Below are 20,511 nucleotides of genomic sequence, written 5' to 3' on the forward strand. Positions count from 1 at the left end.
AGGGAACTTTTAGGACAACCTGATAATAATGAATTACAATAGTCCAGCCTAGAGGAAATAAATGCATGAATTAGTTTTTCAGCATCACTCTGAGACAAGACCTTTCTAATTTTAGAGATATTGCGTAAATGCAAAAAAGCAGTCCTACATATTTGTTTAATATGCGCTTTGAATGACATATCCTGATCAAAAATGACTCCAAGATTTCTCACAGTATTACTAGAGGTCAGGGTAATGCCATCCAGAGTAAGGATCTGGTTAGACACCATGTTTCTAAGATTTGTGGGGCCAAGTACAATAACTTCAGTTTTATCTGAGTTTAAAAGCAGGAAATTAGAGGTCATCCATGTCTTTATGTCTGTAAGACAATCCTGCAGTTTAGCTAATTGGTGTGTGTCCTCTGGCTTCATGGATAGATAAAGCTGGGTATCATCTGCGTAACAATGAAAATTTAAGCAATACCGTCTAATAATACTGCCTAAGGGAAGCATGTATAAAGTGAATAAAATTGGTCCTAGCACAGAACCTTGTGGAACTCCATAATTAACTTTAGTCTGTGAAGAATATTCCCCATTTACATGAACAAATTGTAATCTATTAGATAAATATGATTCAAACCACCGCAGCGCAGTGCCTTTAATACCTATGGCATGCTCTAATCTCTGTAATAAAATTTTATGGTCAACAGTATCAAAAGCAGCACTGAGGTGTAACAGAACAAGCACAGAGATGAGTCCACTGAGGCCATAAGAAGATCATTTGTAACCTTCACTAATGCTGTTTCTGTACAATGATGAATACTGAAACTCTTCAAATAGACCATTCCTCTGCAGATGATCAGTTTCAGTCAGTGAGTTCGTCAATTTTGTGGAACAAACAGGTGTGAATCAGGTGTCCCCTATTTAAGGATGAAGCCAGCACCTGTTGAACATGCTTTTCTCTTTGAAAGCCTGAGGAAAATGGGATGTTCAAGACATTGTTCAGAAGAACAGTGTAGTTTGATTAAAAAGTTGATTGGAGAGGGGAAAACTTATACACAGGTGCAAAAAATTATAGGCTGTTCATCTACAATGATCTCCAATGCTTTAAAATGGACATAAAAACCAGAGACGCGTGGAAGAAAATGGAAAACAACCATCAAAATGGATAGAAGAATAACCAGAATGGCAAAGGCTCACCCATTGATCAGCTCCAGGATGATCAAAGACAGTCTGGAGTTACCTGTAAGTGCTGTGACAGTTAGAAGATGCCTGTGTGAAACTAATTTATTAGCAAGAATCCCCCGCAAAGTCCCTCTGTTAAATAAAAGACGTGCAGAAGAGGTTACAATTTGCCAAAGAACACATCAACTGGCCTAAAGAGAAATGGAGGAATATTTTGTGGACTGATGAGAGTAAAATTGTTCTTTTTGGGTCCAAGGGCCGCAGGCAGTTTGTGAGACGACCCCCAAACTCTGAATTCAAGCCACAGTTCACAGTGAAGACAGTGAAGCATGGTGGTGCAAGCATCATGATATGGGCATGTTTCTCCTACTATGGTGTTGGGCCTATATATCACATACCAGGTATCATGGATCAGTTTGGATATGTCAAAATGCTTTAAGAGGTCATGTTGCCTTATGCCGAAGAGGACATGCCCTTGAAATGGGTGTTTCAACAAGACAATGACCCCAAGCACACTAGTAAACGAGCAAAATATTGGTTCCAGACCAACAAAATTAATGCCCCGTAGATGTGAAGAAATCATGAAAAACTGTGGTTACACAACTAAATACCAGTTTAGTGATTCACAGGATTGCTAAAAAAGCAGTTTGAACATAATAGTTTTGAGTTTGTAGCGTCAACAGCAGATGCTACTATTATTGTGAACACCCCCTTTTCTACTTTGTTTTACTAATAGCCCAATTTCATAGCCTTAAGAGTGTGCATATCATGAATGCTTGGTCTTGTTGGATTTGTGAGAATCTACTGAATCTACTGGTACCTTGTTTCCCATGTAACAATAAGAAATATATCTTTTTAGTCACATAGCACTACTATTATTCTGAACACTACTGTGTGTGTTGATGGCTAAAACATGACTGTGGCAACATTGTGAAACTTGCTTTTGGGTCACCAAATAAGTCAATTCTGACATTTGTTGGCCTAACCGCTGGTCCAAAAAAGGTGGTGTGTTAGTCTCTGCTCTAGACTGGAAATGTGACATAATTTTGATGTTTTTTTTGTTGGTGGAGGTCATGTTTCCAGTCACTACTTTCTGCACAAGCTGCAGCAGGACACACAACATTAACCTTAGTGATTATTCTGGAATCATGTGACTAAAAGGCAAAGAAACCTATGTAATGGCTAACTACGGCCAAAAAGGAAAAAAATGCTTTCAGGCCTGTGGGGTTCCTGTTAATTAGTTAGTTAACCCTATGATTTGCCTGTAGGGTTGCCTACATTTCACATATCATATTTACTGGTACTGTCAACATAAACATGTGAGACACTTTAAAAACTGACATTTCTTGCTCTTAACCTAAAGATTAAGCCATATGGCAAACATTTAAAGAAAAATGAAGAAGAAAAAAAACAAACACACACAAAAAGAAACGAGGAATCCAGGAAAATCATCTGTCCAATAACAAATTAACAGGCAACACAACCAGGTGCAGGAAAACAGCGCCATCCTCTGGTCAGGTCTGTGATAGGAATGTTTTTGTTCGTAGTTTGGGCAGCGGATTTGTTCATTGCTTTTCAAGATTAATACAGTTTTATTTTTCATATCGTTGATGTGAGCTGATTTGTGTCAAAAGCTGGATCGATATTCATTCTGTATAAACTGGAGAGATTAAAGAATTTGTTGAGGAGAGATGTGGCGTTGATGTCCTGACTGAATCAGTAATTTACATTTTTAACCTAATTCTTTTATTCAGCTATTCTCCATACATACATACATACATACATAGCTATCCAGCTATAAATGTCAAGTACTGGAATTAGTAGTTCCACTTTGTGTTTGGTGCGGCCTGAACTCCACACCGGTAACTTTGATGGGCTGTTTCAGATCTTCCAGTTCAGTGGTTCCACTGCCCATAGTGGACTGTGTGATGTCATGAAGTGTTTTATTTGCTCTTTACACCAGTCACGTGTTGACAGTATGAAGACAGAGAGAAAATTCATTTTTTTTCCCTCAAACGTCTACAGATGATCAGTGGAAACAGGAGGCACCTGAGCTCAGTTCTGAGCTTTATTGCAAAGGCTGTGAATACTTATGTACATGTAATTTCTTAGTTTTTGGGTTGTTTTTCGTTTTTTTAAATTTGCAAAAATCCAAAAGAAAAAAATAAAATAATAATAAAATAAAATCAGTTCAGTACTGCCATCTACTGGCCAGTTGCTGCAGTCTAAACAGCACAGAGAATCCACATGACTACAATTGTAAATGAACATTATACAACCAAAATGTACATTTTTATGCTTTACATCACATTAATAAGAGGCTGCAGCAACTCTCTGGCGCGCAAAGGATTATGGGATATGGCCAATACTGCCATGAACACTAGGGATGTCCCGATCAGGTTTTTTTGGCCCCGATCCGATTCCGAGCCATCTGATTTTGAGTATCTGCCGATACCGAGTTCCGATCCGATACTTTAAAAAAACTGAATGAACAATGAACAAATGCTAAATATACGTATAATAATTTCATTTTAATCACCTTATTTTATTATTTATCACTTAACAGTGCACTTCTCCTTGAGGTAGCTTGAACAATCAAGTAATAATCTACCAGACTTAAAAAATGTACAAATTTCCATGTTATTTTTTTGTCTAAAAATAAATGTCAAAGGTTCCTTATGTTAAACAAAAAATTATCTAATATGAAATAACAGGTGGTTTTAACTTAGAGATGAAAGCTTTCTAAAGAACCATTTATTGATTTAGCTATTTTAATTACAAGTGTTCTAAACTTTTTTAAACAGTAATCAGAAATTTTGAGGGAACAAAAACAACAAAAAAACATTTCCAAGGATTTTTCTTCAGATGTGGATTCTGCACTGATCTGTGGTTCAAATCCCAGCCTGACTGGAAAATAATTAAGGGCCCTTGGGCAAGGTCTTTAATCCCCTAGTTGCTCCCGGTGTGTAATGAGCGCCTTGTATGGCAGCACCCTGACATCGGGGTGAATGTGAGGCATAATTGTAAAGCGCTTTGAGTGTCTGATGGAGATGGAAAAGCGCTTTATAAATGCAGTCCATTTACCATTTGTACAGATCAGTGGTTTCTGCCACTAGTTTTCTGTGTTTTGGCCCAACGCGTCGTTCCTATTGGACAGCGCGAAGCTACGTCACAGCTCAGAGCATCGAAAGTTCAAAAGTCAACTTGAAAAGTAAAAGGGAAAAAAACAAAAACTTACATTTGCATCCTGACAGTCCTCATTGTACCCTCTGATGCTTTATCAGTGTTCAACAAGTTCAGAGCAGCGCAGTGAACGTGAATGAAGACGGAAGCTCTTTAAGACGCGCTCCTAAATGTGATGAGTGCGCACGTCGCTCGTACGCACACCATCTCTCGCTCCGTTTTGCAGACAAACGATCACAGGACAATTTGTTTTTTCTTTTTGTTAATCAGATGACAGATTGTCGTCCTGAGGACTTGGTCAGCACCGGCTCCTGCTGCGCACATGAATATATTCTCTGGGTTTATAGACGTTGTTATTGTTTGTTTTATGTAAACATGCCAGAAGCTCAACTTTATTACAAGGTTTCAGGGTCTCTACTGGCCAGTAGGGGGCAGTGTTAGGCACAATGTACAAAGAGTTTAATACTGTTATCCGTGTGCATCGGTTAAAGTGCAGCCTCATCAGAGCATCTCTGCGTTTGTCCTGTCGTGAAACTTTTACCCATAATGCACTGCAGCATATGTGTCCAAACACTAAAACTTTCAAAATTAGTGCATTACTTTAAAACTAAAACATATAGCTGATATTTTCACTTTATAAAACCCAGACATGACATTAAATTAAGGCAAAGGCTATTTGCCCAACTGTTGGGCAGATAAATACAATCTCTTATTTTATTCGCCCAACAGTGAACGTGTATTTGACCCGTTTTGTGCATCTAAACTACGTTTTTTACACCACTTTTTAAGGTTCTATTGCGCCGTATGTTTGACACATTTAACACCGCCATCTTTAATTACTGCGAAAACACCGCAATGGATGAAAGCAGACAAACTTCATAAGCATTTTGAATGGAAGCCTGTTAACGACGACGAAACAGTTTTTGAATAAAATGCTGCTTGTTGACTGTAAGATGGTGTTAGTTTGACACAGTTCCCTGGGTGTGATGAGCCAAACAGAACCGCTTTAGATCACAGCTCCTCCGCGGGCTGCGAACCCTCCCGCAGCCGGCAAGAAAATATCCACCTTTTTTCCCCTCCCGCATTGAAACCGGAAGTGAACTTACAAGCGTGCTCTAAGTTAGTGGATTAACTGTTACTGAAGCTAACTTTTTGGTTAGCTGTGCCCACCACTGCCTACAGTGAAGCATGGTGGTGGCAGCATCATGCCTTGGGGATGTTTTTCAGCAGCAGGAACTGGGAGATTAGTCAGGATTGAGGGAAAGATGAATGTAGCAATGTACAGAGACATCCTGGATGAAAACCTGCTCCAGAGCGCTCTTGACCTTAGACTGGGGTGACGGTTCATCTTTCAGCAGGACAATGACCCTAAACACACAGCCAAGATATCAAAGGAGTGGCTTCAGGACAACTATATGAATGTCCTTGAGTGGCCCAGCCAGAGATTAGATGAAGAAATTGACTGGTCCAGCATCCAGGAACATCCATCTCACATATTCTAGAACAGTAAGACAGAGAACAGTTTGAGAGAGCCCAGCAGAGATTCCAGACATTTTTTACATATCATTCCCCACCGCATGATTTACAATTTGCTCACGTTCTGTACACACGGACCTCTCAGCTGTTTTGCAGGCTGTGAGATCACACATATATTTTAGATTTTTCACAGTTATATCGATAACACTTATAAGTGTGCACAAAGCTGAGCCTCGAGCAAACTTTGTTTTTATCACGCTGCGTTCATGATTAATGGACGTGCACGCTACCACGTTTGCTCACAGTTATCACTTAAAATGAGTAGTCATAACACAACATCACACTTATAGAAACTTTGTAATTAATCTGCGGCTCTGTTTCTTTAGCAGCTACGTGCTATTCAAGCGTGCTGGGACGTTTTCCTCAAAGAAACGCTGTCGGAAACACTCAGAAATGTTATGACTTCAGTATGACACGTCCTTTAAAACATAGAAGAATGCAAACAATGCAGCAAAACTTCAAAGAATAAAAGTGTGTCTCTGTACCTGAAGAATTTTCAGTGGCTGCAGCTTTGTTGTTAGCCTCAAAAATCCTCAGCGGCTACACGGGCTGTGGTCGCCACCAAGACGAAACAAAAAATGCAGAGATCGTCCTCTAATCATCGGGCTTTGTGTAACGCTTGCATTTTGTCATGGTTTGTGTCATCTGGATGGAAACTGAATAAATTAAAAGCTGAAGTTGTTTGCGTGAATTTACCCTGCAAAAAGTTTGCGCACGGCCAGATTCCCACCAAGTGTCACGCTAAAATGTTGCAAGATGATGCCATTCAGCAGCCACGTGCCATTGTCTGGAGAGAACCCTGTGCTTTTACATGACTGAATAAACGGAACAAGGGAAAGGCATTTTGGTGGAAATCTGTATATAAACGGGCGTTTTGCACCCGTGAATGTATCAAACGCTGGACGAGATTTGAACTGTGTTTATATGTATGTTAACTTCAGTTTTTTCTTAGACTTGAGCTGTGGTCTAGATGTTCTCTGCACTAATATTTGGAAAATACAGTTTTAAGAGCTGAACACAAGCCATAAACAAAAATTAAAACAAATCATCAAATGCAGACTTTGTAAACTTGCTGGGTCAGCAAAATGTTTCCCCACTGTGGTTTATGAATTTGTTCTTTCAGAAGTACCCAGAGCCATTTCTGCTAACAGCTCAGCTTTTTCTGACCGCCCACCAGAACCATGTTCTTGAAAGTTGTGAGTGCATAAAAACCACAACAGACTTTGTTTCCATTCCAGTTCTGGAACTTTAAGGCTGTAATTTCATCCTCTCCATCTTCACCCACTGTGCAATGAGATCTGCTTCTGTCTTCCTGGCAATTATGACTGACTTTGGATCAGCAGCATTAGCTCCTCTGCATATAAGAAAAAACAGCCACGTCAGATTTACTATGAGCCATAAACGGAGCTAACGTGACACGTTCTTTACCTCAAATCGAGGTGGTGAGCTGCTCCAGCAATGTTTACCGCTATCAGCGATGAACTCAAGGACCTCCGCACCTGAGCAACAAAGATCTCATTAGCGATTATGCCAAACAAGCGACTCGTTGTCTCATCGCTCACTTTAATCTCTTACCCCTCCGTTCGCCCACGGGTCCAGATCTCCGTTGGAGAAGATAATGTTGCTGGTTGTGGAGAGCGCTGAAGAAAAGTGCATAAATAAATTAGATGAAGAAACAGACTGTTCCAACATCCACATCACATATTCTTGTACAGTAAGACGGAGAACTCACCGTCTCCCCAGTACTGGGTTTTGAGCCAATCTGGTCTTGGGATCACAGCCCAACGTTTGGCACAGTAAAGCTCACGATCTCTCTCGGTGAATGCCATTGGGGGGAACATGTCTGTCACGTTGTTGCTCTCATAGCAAAGATTGATCTCTGTGCACGCCTGCACAAGTGGAAAGTGCATGAGTTGGACGCGTAGTTTAAAGGTCATCAGACCCATAAATATTTGGACAGTGAGCTTTTCTAATTCTGTCCCTGTAAATGGGTATAAGATGAAACTATTAAAGGTGCGCTTGTAACGTCAACTTTCAGCTCAAATTCACAGGGTTTTACACAAATATCACATTAACTGTTCAGAAATGAAACAAAATGGTTATACTGCAGCTTTTGTGTGTTGGATCACCAGTTTTACAGCTTCATGGTGGAACAGAGGAGACGTGAAATTTCACCTACAGTTTTCCCAGAAAGCCCCTGAGAGACCTGAGCCTGGATTTGAGCAGTTTTGTTGTATACTAGTCCATCTTAGCAGGTTTTTTGGAATCATTTAAAGGGATTAAACAACACCTACAATCCAGCCTCAGCATACTGTGACATACACAAAATGTTAGGTGACCATCTCCGGGTGGCACCTGGAGCCAAACGGTCAATGAAGGATTGCACAAGGGTCAACATTTAAAAACAAAGAAGCTCCAATCATATTTAAGCCTTTACCATATTAGTCGTCTGATCACAAAAACTCCAAAAAGTATATTTTGGATTTATCCATGAGTGAATATTATGGGGTTAAAAAAATGATGATGATAAAACCCAATTTCAGGTTCTACAAGTCAAAAGTTCAAGTTGCTCCAATTCTGGTATAAAGTGATGCAAATTTTTTGAGCTAATCAGGTTTTAAGTATCCAACAGGCGTAGAACTTGTTGACTGTTACTTTCAGCACAGTCAAAATTAGCTTCTGGCTCCTATTTTATCTGCACCATGAACCTACGACATGTGACGCAACAAAATCAAATATTTCTGCTCAGTTTCCTAAATCAGTCCTGATAAAAAGACGAAATGGGGCACAAGTACAGCTGCAGTCTGTTCTACTGCTCCCAGACACCTGTAGGGGGTGTAGTTGAGCACATGACCAACACCTGTCACAGAATTTCTACCTTGACTTGAATCCTGGATCATACTCACACAATTTGTGATAGTTCAGGTTGATTCAATGGTCTGTGTACAGCACAGTGAGTTATGTAAACATGACATGAACAGGTGGACTACCTGGTAGTCCCAGGCCAAGCCATCATTCCCGAGTCCACAGCCGGTGGGATCAGCACATGCCACGTACAGGCGGTACAGATCAAAGCAGCTCAGCTGCCCCGTGCCGTTGTACAGAATTCCTGCAGGATAAAACGATCAGAACAGGTTAACAGGTGTGACCAGCCTCATGGTTCAGTGAGTACTTCTGTGTGCAGTCAGAGAACTGATGGATGCCACACAAGATGTGAACTTAGAGAGTTGACTTAGGTTTCACTTTGTGTCAGGAATGGTTGAGAGTTAAACTGGAAAGAAAATGTCCATTAAGCTTCCCAACAGTAACGTAATTTTACTTGTAACATGCATGTATGTGCATGCACTCAGTTGTATATTCCGATGTTCAAACTGGATCCGCACGGAAGCCGTGTGATGGTAAGATCTTATTTTTTTGTGTGTGTGTTTTGTGGAACTGTATGACAAAGGAGCAAATTAAGTCTGGGAACCTCAGGTCCTGGTTGGTAACCACTCAGGCACCAGGTCCATCCTCTCAAAAATAATCATGTATCTGCTACAGAGAGCTGAAATATGGGCGTCCCTTTGGTCTTCTCCAACCCCTGAGGTCTTGAACAGTCAGCTACCCTTGTGCTTGATAATGCCCAAAGAACTGAGTCACATGGCCAAAATATCATAACTGATGTTGTACAATGTGATATTCCTCATGAGTAATGTAACGTTAGATATAAAGATCTTATCTGCGGTATCCAAGGATCATCCAAAGAGATCTGGTACCAATGACATGCATGATACCAAGACATTTCCAACATAAGTCCAATTATCTCTCCTTGAAGATATCACACCAGAAATATTTTTCCTTCATACAGATCTTCACATGTTGTACTACCACTGTGTAAAATTTCACTGAAACCCACCAAACTGTTTAGAAGAAGCTGCACTTTTTGACTCCTGGGCAGGTGGCCTGGGTGATTTCTATCTACGGTGGGAAAACCCCCCCCCTCTCTTACACTCTTATTTTCTTATACACTACAAGGGTCGGCTGAAAAGTTCTGCCTCCAATGCGATCATCTTAATAACAAGCAAGATACTGAAGTGAAATGAATGAGATAAGCCTTTACTTGGTGACCATCATTATACCAAAGAGTTTTTGCCTGCAATTTCAGGCATGCGCAGAATCGCCTTCGACCTATCACATGCACACAGTAGTCCATTAAAAACTGGACGTGTTTGAAACAACGTGCTGACATTTAGTTCCTCACAGGTTGTGCACCCGTGAGCATTAATCAACGAATGAGTGTCAACACCCACACAGTCAGAACAGGCAGGAGGGCAACAAGGAGTTTGAAGGACAAAAATCCATAAATGACGGGTCTGTGTGACCATGCCCATAGAGGATACGCCATAACAACCCACAGATACACAGCATCAAGTGCGGGCGGACGAGCTCCCACCAATATGTGGACACTTTGTAAAAGCTGTGCGAATGCTTGAAGCGAGTCAGTCCTGGAAAATACACAGTTCTTCAGCATGACAATTCTCATCCATGCGCGACTCGACAAACACAGGATGCATTGCAGAGGTGCAAATGTTACCACACCCTCCGCACAGTCCAGATCTCTGACTTTTTGCTTTTTCCCCTTTTCCTAATGTAGCAGGATGAAGTCCGGAATGAAAAGATGTTCCCGCTAGCTTGGCTAATGGGGAATTCACCTTTGCCTGACCTGGTAGAGTTCTGGTCTTTAGTTCGAGCAGTCCGGGGTTCGATCCCACCGCCATACCGGCCACAAAGGTCCTACAGTCACACTAAATTGAAAGAACACCCGATGAGATACTTATATTCTAATGATGCCAAGGTGCAACCAGCTGTACGCTGCTGGTGCAGAGAGAAGGGATGTGAAAACTTGTCCAATATTGGTGTAAGTGTGTGTGGAAAGGGAAGGTGACTATGTGGAAAAACGTGATTCATCTGAGTATCTTGCTTGTTATTGAAATAATTGTGTAGGAGACGGAATTTTATCGGCCCTCATGAATCCAGTCTAAAACATGAGATGTGTCTAATGTTGTAACACGTGTGTGGTTTTGTGCTAACTTGATTCCGGTTACCTGCAGAGTTCCTGAGGTTGGCCAGCAGGTCCGATCCACTCAGCATCGTGTTGCAAACCACCTGAAAATATTAAATGTATCAATGTTCTTCCGCCCTGTTCAAAGATTTGTTCTGATTTGTTGCACCTGCGTAGTTTAAACTGCCTGATACATTTTCTTCGCTGCACATTTTCTCTTCTACAAACTATCAAAACTGGAGCCGGCTAGCCACGTAAATGTGACATGACATGTCTCTAAATCTCCTGTCAGACTTTGTGTACCTTAACAGGATTGGCTGGTAGCTTGCCTATGAACTGAGTGCTGTACGGATAATCCAACATGGCGATGACAGTGAAGGCGTTCCTCAACAGGCCGTGCAGCTGATGGACGTCCTCAGCAGACGACGGACACTCGCACAGGGCAAACTCTGACTGGATCCGACTGTAATCTGGTAAACCAAAAGAACCAAAAGGTGTTGAAGAAAACACCGGATTTGCGTTCGTCAAACTTGGAATATCGTAAATCCAAAGAATACGGAGTCAGTCATATTTTACCTTGTTGTTCTGCAAGTTCCTGTAGTTGTTGGAAAGCTGCTCTCACAGCATCTCTGCATTCTGGGGCGTAGTTCTCAAAATCCTTGCAGGAAAAACAAAATCGATTCCATATGGCAAAATTAAGCATTTTGCAAGTTCCAAGAACTCCTTTAACTGTTTTAGTAGAAGTAACTCAGGAGACTGAGGGATACGAAGTGGTTGATTTGGTTTTTCGTTTTGTTCAAATGCTTCTTTTATTTACCGCTGAGGTCACAATAACGAGAAGAACGGTAACTTACGGCTGTAATGTCTCGGAAAAACTGCCTGGCGTCTCCGATCCCAGCAGCTGACAGTACAGGGGCGCCAGCAGCCAGCGCACCGGCCACCAGGTTTGGATACTTGAGTCTCATGTAGACGGAGAGCATTCCGCCATAACTACAAGGACGACATGTGACAGTTGCACAGAGACAATGTGACAAACACACAAAACAAAGCAGGAGCATTTACACATTTAAGTGTTTTTGAGAGTATCAGAAGAAGCTGATTTGACATATCTGAAAAGCTTCATAAGTAACCGCTGAGAACAACAGCGTTTACCTCCCGCCAAACACGATCACAGGACACGCTGTGGCTGCTAGCTGCTGCCTCAGCTCCGTTAGCATGACAGCGTAGTCAGCGAGCGCCTGCTCCACCGTCAGCAGGCCGATCTTGTGGATGGTGAAGGACTCTTGCCCAAATGGGAGGGACGTACCATAGTACCTCTGTTAAGAACCACCAAATTAAAAATTAATTACGCAGCACCAATCAGACACAAAAGGTGACAAATACCAGATGGCCATTTACCCAACAATTCATGATATTTAGGGAAAAGACGAAGCCAAAAAATTGAAGATGAACAACTGAAAAATCATTTGATTGAAAGATTCTGAATGCTAAAAGCAGCACAGTTGCACCTCAGGTGGTGTGACGCAACTGCCCCCCGATGGGGAAGCAGGAATGACCGTTTTGACTAAATATTAAAACTGCAACGTTGTTGTTGGCAAACTCGCTTGTTTATGAGTGTAATTGACCAAGATTATGAAAGAATTCCATATCTGATTTAAAAAAAAACTGGCAGACATACTGGGCTGATGGATAGGAAGAAATGATTTGATTTAGGATACAATCAGTCAATAATCAAGGTCAAAGGTCAATTCCAAATTCCTGGGCCCCTGCTAATATATAGGAAAATGGCTCATTTTATGGAAATTAGTTCAGGCAATTTATTGTGAGTGAATTTGATTGTTTAAAAGCTGATGTAAGGTTTTCTCTACATTCCTGATACTCTGACCTGATATTGATCTGAACACTTGATATGTGTGTTTGAATGTGCCAGATAAAATGCACCTGACAGGGAAAATAAATAAATATATGCACAGGCACAATAATGCAGCTGATCTTCCAGCCCCTGTCCCAGTTCCTCATCCTCTCCTCTGTGAACAGATGATTTGGTGTTGAACTAATGTCAGACTCAAACATCCACCTGCCAACATCTACAACCCCTGGCAATAATTATGGAATCACCGGCTTCGGAGGATGTTCATTCAGTTGTTTAATTTTGTAGAAAAAAAGCAGATCACAGACATGACACAAAACTAAAGTCATTTCAAATGGCAACTTTCTGGCTTTAAGAAACACTATGAGAAATCAGGAAAAAAATTGTGGCAGTCAGTAACGGTTACTTGTTTAGACCAAGCAGAGGGAAAAAAATATGGACTCACTCAATTCTGAGGAAAAAATTATGGAATCATGAAAAACAAAAGAACGCTTCAACACATCACTAGTATTTTGTTGCACCACCTCTGGCTTTTATAACAGCTTGCAGTCTCTGAGGCATGGACTTAATGAGTGACAAACAGTACTCTTCATCAATCCGGCTCCAACTTTCTCTGATTGCTGTTGCCAGATCAGCTTTGCAGGTTGGAGCCTTGTCATGGACCATTTTCTTCAACTTCCACCAAAGATTTTCAATTGGATTAAGATCCGGACAATTTGCAGGCCATGACATTGACCCTATGTGTCTTTTTGCAGGGAATGTTTTCGCAGTTTTTGCTCTATGGCAAGATGCATTATCATCTTGAAAAATGATTTCATCATCCCCAAACATCCTTTCAATTGATGGGATAAGAAAAGTGTCCAAAATATCAACGTAAACTTGTGCATTTATTGATGATGTAATGACAGCCATCTCCCCAGTGCCTTTACCTGACATGCAGCCCCATATCATCAATGACTGTGGAAATTTACATGTTCTCTTCAGGCAGTCATCTTTATAAATCTCATTGGAACGGCACCAAACAAAAGTTCCAGCATCATCACCTTACCCAATGCAGATTCGAGATTCATCACTGAATATGACTTTCATCCAGTCATCCACAGTCCACGATTGCTTTTCCTTAGCCCATTGTAACCTTGTTTTTTTCTGTTTAGGTGTTAATGATGGCTTTCGTTTAGCTTTTCTGTATGTAAATCCCATTTCCTTTAGGCGGTTTCTTACAGTTCGGTCACAGACGTTGACTCCAGTTTCCTCCCATTCGTTCCTCATTTGTTTTGTTGTGCATTTTCGATTTTTGAGACATATTGCTTTAAGTTTTCTGTCTTGACGCTTTGATGTCTTCCTTGGTCTACCAGTATGTTTGCCTTTAACAACCTTCCCATGTTGTTTGTATTTGGTCCAGAGTTTAGACACAGCTGACTGTGAACAACCAACATCTTTTGCAACACTGCGTGATGATTTACCCTCTTTTAAGAGTTTGATAATCCTCTCCTTTGTTTCAATTGACATCTCTCGTGTTGGAGCCATGATTCATGTCAGTCCACTTGGTGCAACAGCTCTCCAAGGTGTGTTCACTCCTTTTTAGATGCAGACTAACGAGCAGATCTGATTTGATGCAGGTGTTAGTTTTGGGGATGAAAATTTACAGAATTGAGTGATTCCATAGTTTTTCCCTCTGCTTGGTCTAAAAAAGTAACCGTTACTGACTGCCACAATTTTTTTCTTGATTTCTTAATGTTGCTTAAAGCCAGAAAGTTGCCATTTGAAATGACTTTAGTCAGCCAGGGGTTGTAGTCAGTCAGTGACATCATACGTATTTGGTGCACAAATGAGACATGGCTTTCTTGCACAAACTGGCTGCTGGCCGGCCCCATTTTCACTGCTCGTGACTCCAAAGGGCAAGTTCTCTGACCTCTAAACCCACTCAGATTTGGAAGTTAATCAGTGAAACCAGCAGCCGATGTTGGTGGTAGGAGTGAAAACCTGCTGCACGCTTTCTGGAACCAATTAGACACCATTTTGTTATTACTAATAAACAGAATAATAACAATAATAATAATAATAAAGACTTTAAACAGATCAAACATAGAGCTGAGCAGAGGTTTTAGTTTCATCAGCTGTCTTTTTTTGCTCAACAGTGACCATTTTCAAAGCTCACATGGGAGATGGTATAAACTCAGTCTGCTGATTTTGTTTCCAGGATGACATTCTGGGAGAAATCAGGTGACTGTATGAGTCACACTTTAACTGTTCACACATCATTTCCCTCCAGCACACAATGTGTTTAAATAAAACGCCACCCTAAATCTGTTATATTAATTTAAAGGAACTGATTCTTAAAAACATACAAACAATTCTTATTTAAAATAAATTTACAGTAAGCTTATTTGAAAAGCAGAAACCCTGCAACACACACAAGTCAGCGATCAGTGAAACTTATAAATCATGATTTCATTGTTTAACTGCACAAATCGTCCATCTTACCAAAAAGGAAAGTGAATTTTAATTTAATTTAACCAGGTTGGACCCACTGAGATCGAGACCTGGACAGTATTATAAAGTTTCCAGTTCACCAAACCTGCATGTCTTTAAATGTGGGAGGAAACCGGCGCAAACATGCAAACTCCACACAGAAAGGCCACATGTGGGAATCGATCCCATGACCTTCTTGCTGTGCGGCAACAGTGCTAACCACTAAGTCTGACGGAGGAGGATGCTGAGCATGTGATGAGGCAGATGAACAGAAAGGCTGCTTTAGGTGCCACAGAACAAAGTGTGTTCAGTGTTTTCTTACGTGTTCTGCGAATATGACCAAAGCTTGTTGCTGAGCTGCTAACTCCATGATGAATCCAGAGTTTAGGGCAAAATCCCAGATGTCTGCCTCGTTGCCCGTGTAGAAAAAAATGGGACCGTAGCCTTTCTTCCAGTACTTGTCTAAAGTGAGAGTAAAACCACAGCTCGGTCACGGTTCTCCATCTGTGGTACCTGCAGATTTCAGCCCCCCCCCCCCCGTCCGTGTGTTCACCTGTGATCAGATATCGCTGGCTGAAGGTTCCATTCCCCATGCTGTTAAAGTTGAAGTGGTCCATCACCTGACTGAAGTACTTCTCTGTAAATACGGGTTCATGATCCTCTTTTAAACGGCGATGATCTCTAGACTGAAAAAGTTAGTACACGTCATTAAAAAAGCTAATATTTAATTGACTGACTTTTATTTAGTCATTAAAATGACAAAAAAGCATAAAATCTACTGCCATGGATAAAACAAGAAAACTTGCAAAAGTAGGATGTTTATTTATGTTGTGGTCCTTGAAGAAACAGATGGTAAAAAGGCATGTACATTAACATAAAAAACAATAAATAAATAAAACTGACTCATAATTTCACAAGTAAATTGCCCATAAAGGGACACAACTGTAAGATGATTTTTTTGGGCTGTCAGCCCATCTTAGTTTTGACAAAAGTTAACTTCTCAAATGAATCTTCTTTGTCTTTCGGCTGTTCCCGTTAGGGGTCACCACAGCAGATCAATCGTTTCCATCTCACCCTGTCCTCTGTATCTTCCTCTGTCACACCAACCACCTGCATGTCCTCTCTCAGCACATCCATGAACCTTCTCTTTGGTCTCCCTCTTCTCCTCCTGCCTGGTGGCTCCATCCTCAGCATCCTTCTCCCTATATACCCTGGGTCCCTCCTCTGCACATGTCCAAACCATCTCAATCTCGCCTCTCTGACTTTGTCTCCAAACCGTCCCACCTGAGCTGTCCCTCTGATATGTTCATTCCTAATCTTGTCCATTCTTGTCACTCCCAAAGAGAATCTCAACATCTTCAGCTCTGCCTCCTGTCTTTGTTAGTGCCACTGTCTCTAAACCATACAACATAGCTGGTCTCACTACTGTTTTGTAACTTCTCAAATGAATAAACAGTTGAAACTTTGCCACACATTTGAGCAGCTTTTGTCGCCCTCTAATGGGCAATGTGAGCATTTTAGGGCTTCTGATATATTTCTTACTTGATACCCAAAATTCAGCAAAAAGAGGTATTTACAAATGTCACAAATGCATGATTTAATTTTGTAATGTAGAAAAATGATGATTTTAAGAGTTTCACAGTTCTTGACTTTTTTTATGGCAAAAATACTAACAATAAAAAAGTTATTAAACATAAATGCAGCACAACTATCCACAAAACACCAAAATCAGTGAAGAAAGTAAAATGTTTAAATATCTTGACTAGAGTTAACAATACAAGATTTTTTTTTTATGAAGAGAAAGTCAGCACTTGGGGATACACACCCAGGTCCATAAATATTTGGACAGCAATGAAATCTTTGTGATCTTTTCGCTGTGCACTAACAATTTCTGTGATAAAATCCAACTGTATCTGAAGGGTGTGGTGGGGGGGCAGGTTTGTATTATTTACACTAAACGATGAGATGATTCAAAAAGGAAATTGCGTCACATTTTTAAAAGATAATTACCTTAAAATAACTGTGGCGGAGGCCGTTCAGCAGCTCAGCACAGAACAGAACCGTCAGGGTGAAAACAAATGTTTTAATCATCGTGAGAGCAACTAAAAGACAAAGAAACCAAAGTTAAAAGCAGCGACGGCGGCGGACTTTGTCTGAGTGCACTGCGCGTGCGCGAGGCGGACTCGTCACATGACGAATGTTGTGGTCGGTGCTGCGTTCACGTGCCGTATGTGAACTAGGGTACTGTGAGGAAGAGCGAGTGAGCCGGTAAAAAGGAAGCAAAACAAACAAAACTTCCGCCCCACAAAAAAATGTGAATGCTGCTGTTTCTAGAAATGTAAGAATGGAGGTGAAAAAGTGTAAGAAGTCTCTGAGACTCGTTGGTGCTTATCCTTAGATTCCATAACGTGAACATCGCACGTTACCTTGCCAGCCAAGGCCCACACACCTGTACACATGTGGACTGGGGCAATACATGGAAAGTACCTGTCCTGTGACCAGGATTTAAAACCAAGTCACCCTATTGGTAGCCCAACTCCTTACCCCCCCACCGAGCTACCTACTCTACAGCTTACCAGCACACATATGGGACTAGAAATTTGACCTTGTCCTCTTAAGTTGATTGTTGACTGATCCTAAACAAAATCAACCCACTTCCACCCAACCACAGGCCCTGTGTACCTGTGAAGTTTAATCAAAATCAGATCAGACGTTTTTTTAGATATTGTTAGATAATATCTGTGCTAATTCTTTGTTTTATGTTAGCTATTAAGTATTTGTGTTATTTGTTTAGAAGTTCTGAGAAATATGTTAAATTGTACTCTATCATCTGTCCAAGTTTCAGATACAGGGAGAGCTCCCCCTGTTGGTGAGAGCCAGTAACATTAGAAATATGAGACTAAACCACACCCATGTTAACACCCACAAGGTGTAAAAAGTGTTGTATGACTCATTTTAGGGGCCTTTCACAAGATGGACACTGTCTGTGGGGGTCCCAGGCCTGGTTTCTAACGTGACCTTGAATAAACTCATAATGAGGAATACAATGGTTTGGTTTTTGGTAAGGGGCAGAATTTTACATAAAAAGAACCAGGTAGAAATAACAGTATCCTGCTTTTTAATGTTACAGGCTTATTCCAAAATGGAGTAAATTCTACTCACAACACCATCTGCCTTTTACTAATGAGTGGCTTCCATCTGGACACTACCATACAGCCCTGATTAATGGATTGCTGCAGAGATGGTTGTCCTTCTGGAAGGTTCTCCTCTCTCCACAGAGGAATGCTGGAGCTCTGACAGAGTGACCATCGGGTTCTTGGTCACCTCCCTGACTAAGGTCCTTCTCCCCCGATCACTCACTTTAGACGGGCGACCAGCGAGAGTCCTGGTGGATCTGAACTTCTTCCATTTACAGATGATGGAGGCCACTGTGCTCATTGGGACCTTCAAAGCAGCAGAAATGTTTCTGTTCCCTTCCCCAGATTTGTGCCTCCAGACAGTCCTGTCTCAGAGGTCTATAGATCAATCAATCAATCAATTTTTTTTTTATATAGCGCCAAATCACAACAAACAGTTGCCCCAAGGCGCTTTATATTGTAAGGCAAGGCCATACAATAATTATGTAAAACCCCAACGGTCAAAACGACCCCCTGTGAGCAAGCACTTGGCTACAGTGGGAAGGAAAAACTCCCTTTTAACAGGAAGAAACCTCCAGCAGAACCAGGCTCAGGGAGGGGCAGTCTTCTGCTGGGACTGGTTGGGGCTGAGGGAGAGAACCAGGAAAAAGACATGCTGTGGAGGGGAGCAGAGATCGATCACTAATGATTAAATGCAGAGTGGTGCATACAGAGCAAAAAGAGAAAGAAACAGTGCATCATGGGAACCCCCCAGCAGTCTACGTCTATAGCAGCATAACTAAGGGATGGTTCAGGGTCACCTGATCCAGCCCTAACTATAAGCTTTAGCAAAAAGGAAAGTTTTAAGCCTAATCTTAAAAGTAGAGAGGGTGTCTGTCTCCCTGATCTGAATTGGGAGCTGGTTCCACAGGAGAGGAGCCTGAAAGCTGAAGGCTCTGCCTCCCATTCTACTCTTACAAACCCTAGGAACTACAAGTAAGCCTGCAGTCTGAGAGCGAAGCGCTCTATTGGGGTGATATGGTACTACGAGGTCCCTAAGATAAGATGGGACCTGATTATTCAAAACCTTATAAGTAAGAAGAAGAATTTTAAATTCTATTCTAGAATTAACAGGAAGCCAATGAAGAGAGGCCAATATGGGTGAGATATGCTCTCTCCTTCTAGTCCCCGTCAGCACTCTAGCTGCAGCATTTTGAATTAACTGAAGGCTTTTTAGGGAACTTTTAGGACAACCTGATAATAATGAATTACAATAGTCCAGCCTAGAGGAAATAAATGCAGGAATTAGTTTTTCAGCATCACTCTGAGACAAGACCTTTCTGATTTTAGAGATATTGCGTAAATGCAAAAAAGCAGTCCTACATATTTGTTTAATATGCGCTTTGAATGACATATCCTGATCAAAAATGACTCCAAGATTTCTCACAGTATTACTAGAGGTCAGGGTAATGCCATCCAGAGTAAGGATCTGGTTAGACACCATGTTTCTAAGATTTGTGGGGCCAAGTACAATAACTTCAGTTTTATCTGAGTTTAAAAGCAGGAAATTAGAGGTCATCCATGTCTTTATGTCTGTAAGACAATCCTGCAGTTTAGCTAATTGGTGTGTGTCGTCTGGCTTCATGGATAGATAAAGCTGGGTATCATCTGCGTAACAATGAAAATTTAAGCAATACCGTCTAATAATACTGCCTAAGGGAAGCATATATAAAGTGAATAAAATTGGTCCTAGCACAGAACCTTGTGGAACTCCATAATTAACTTTAGTCTGTGAAGAAGATTCCCCATTTACATGAACAAATTGTAATCTATTAGACAAATATGATTCAAACCACCGCAGCGCAGTGCCTTTAATACCTATGGCATGCTCTAATCTCTGTAATAAAATTTTATGGTCAACAGTATCAAAAGCAGCACTGAGGTCTAACAGAACAAGCACAGAGATGAGTCCACTGTCCGAGGCCATAAGAAGATCATTTGTAACCTTCACTAATGCTGTTTCTGTACTATGATGAATTCTAAAACCTGACTGAAACTCTTCAAATAGACCATTCCTCTGCAGATGATCAGTTAGCTGTTTTACAACTACCCTTTCAAGAATTTTTGAGA

At 41.1% G+C, this 20,511-nt stretch overlaps 1 protein-coding gene across 1 annotated transcript; it reads right to left on the reverse strand.

The window, feature by feature from the left end:
• Positions 1 to 5,898: 5,898 nt before the first annotated feature.
• On the reverse strand, positions 5,899 to 17,427 carry dpp7 (dipeptidyl-peptidase 7). Its single transcript, XM_034171324.1, has 13 exons — positions 17,276 to 17,427; positions 15,819 to 15,951; positions 15,588 to 15,727; positions 12,076 to 12,239; positions 11,778 to 11,913; positions 11,500 to 11,581; positions 11,227 to 11,393; positions 10,967 to 11,027; positions 8,873 to 8,991; positions 7,615 to 7,771; positions 7,458 to 7,522; positions 7,311 to 7,381; positions 5,899 to 7,236 (listed from the first exon to the last, which is right to left on the reverse strand). The coding sequence occupies exons 1-13, from the start codon at positions 17,354 to 17,356 to the stop codon at positions 7,131 to 7,133; spliced, it is 1,482 nt and encodes a 493-aa protein (XP_034027215.1). The 5' UTR covers positions 17,357 to 17,427; the 3' UTR covers positions 5,899 to 7,130.
• Positions 17,428 to 20,511: the final 3,084 nt, after the last annotated feature.

The sequence above is a fragment of the Thalassophryne amazonica genome, chromosome 5 (assembly GCF_902500255.1).
Source record: "Thalassophryne amazonica chromosome 5, fThaAma1.1, whole genome shotgun sequence".
NCBI classification, from domain to species: Eukaryota; Metazoa; Chordata; class Actinopteri; order Batrachoidiformes; family Batrachoididae; genus Thalassophryne; species Thalassophryne amazonica.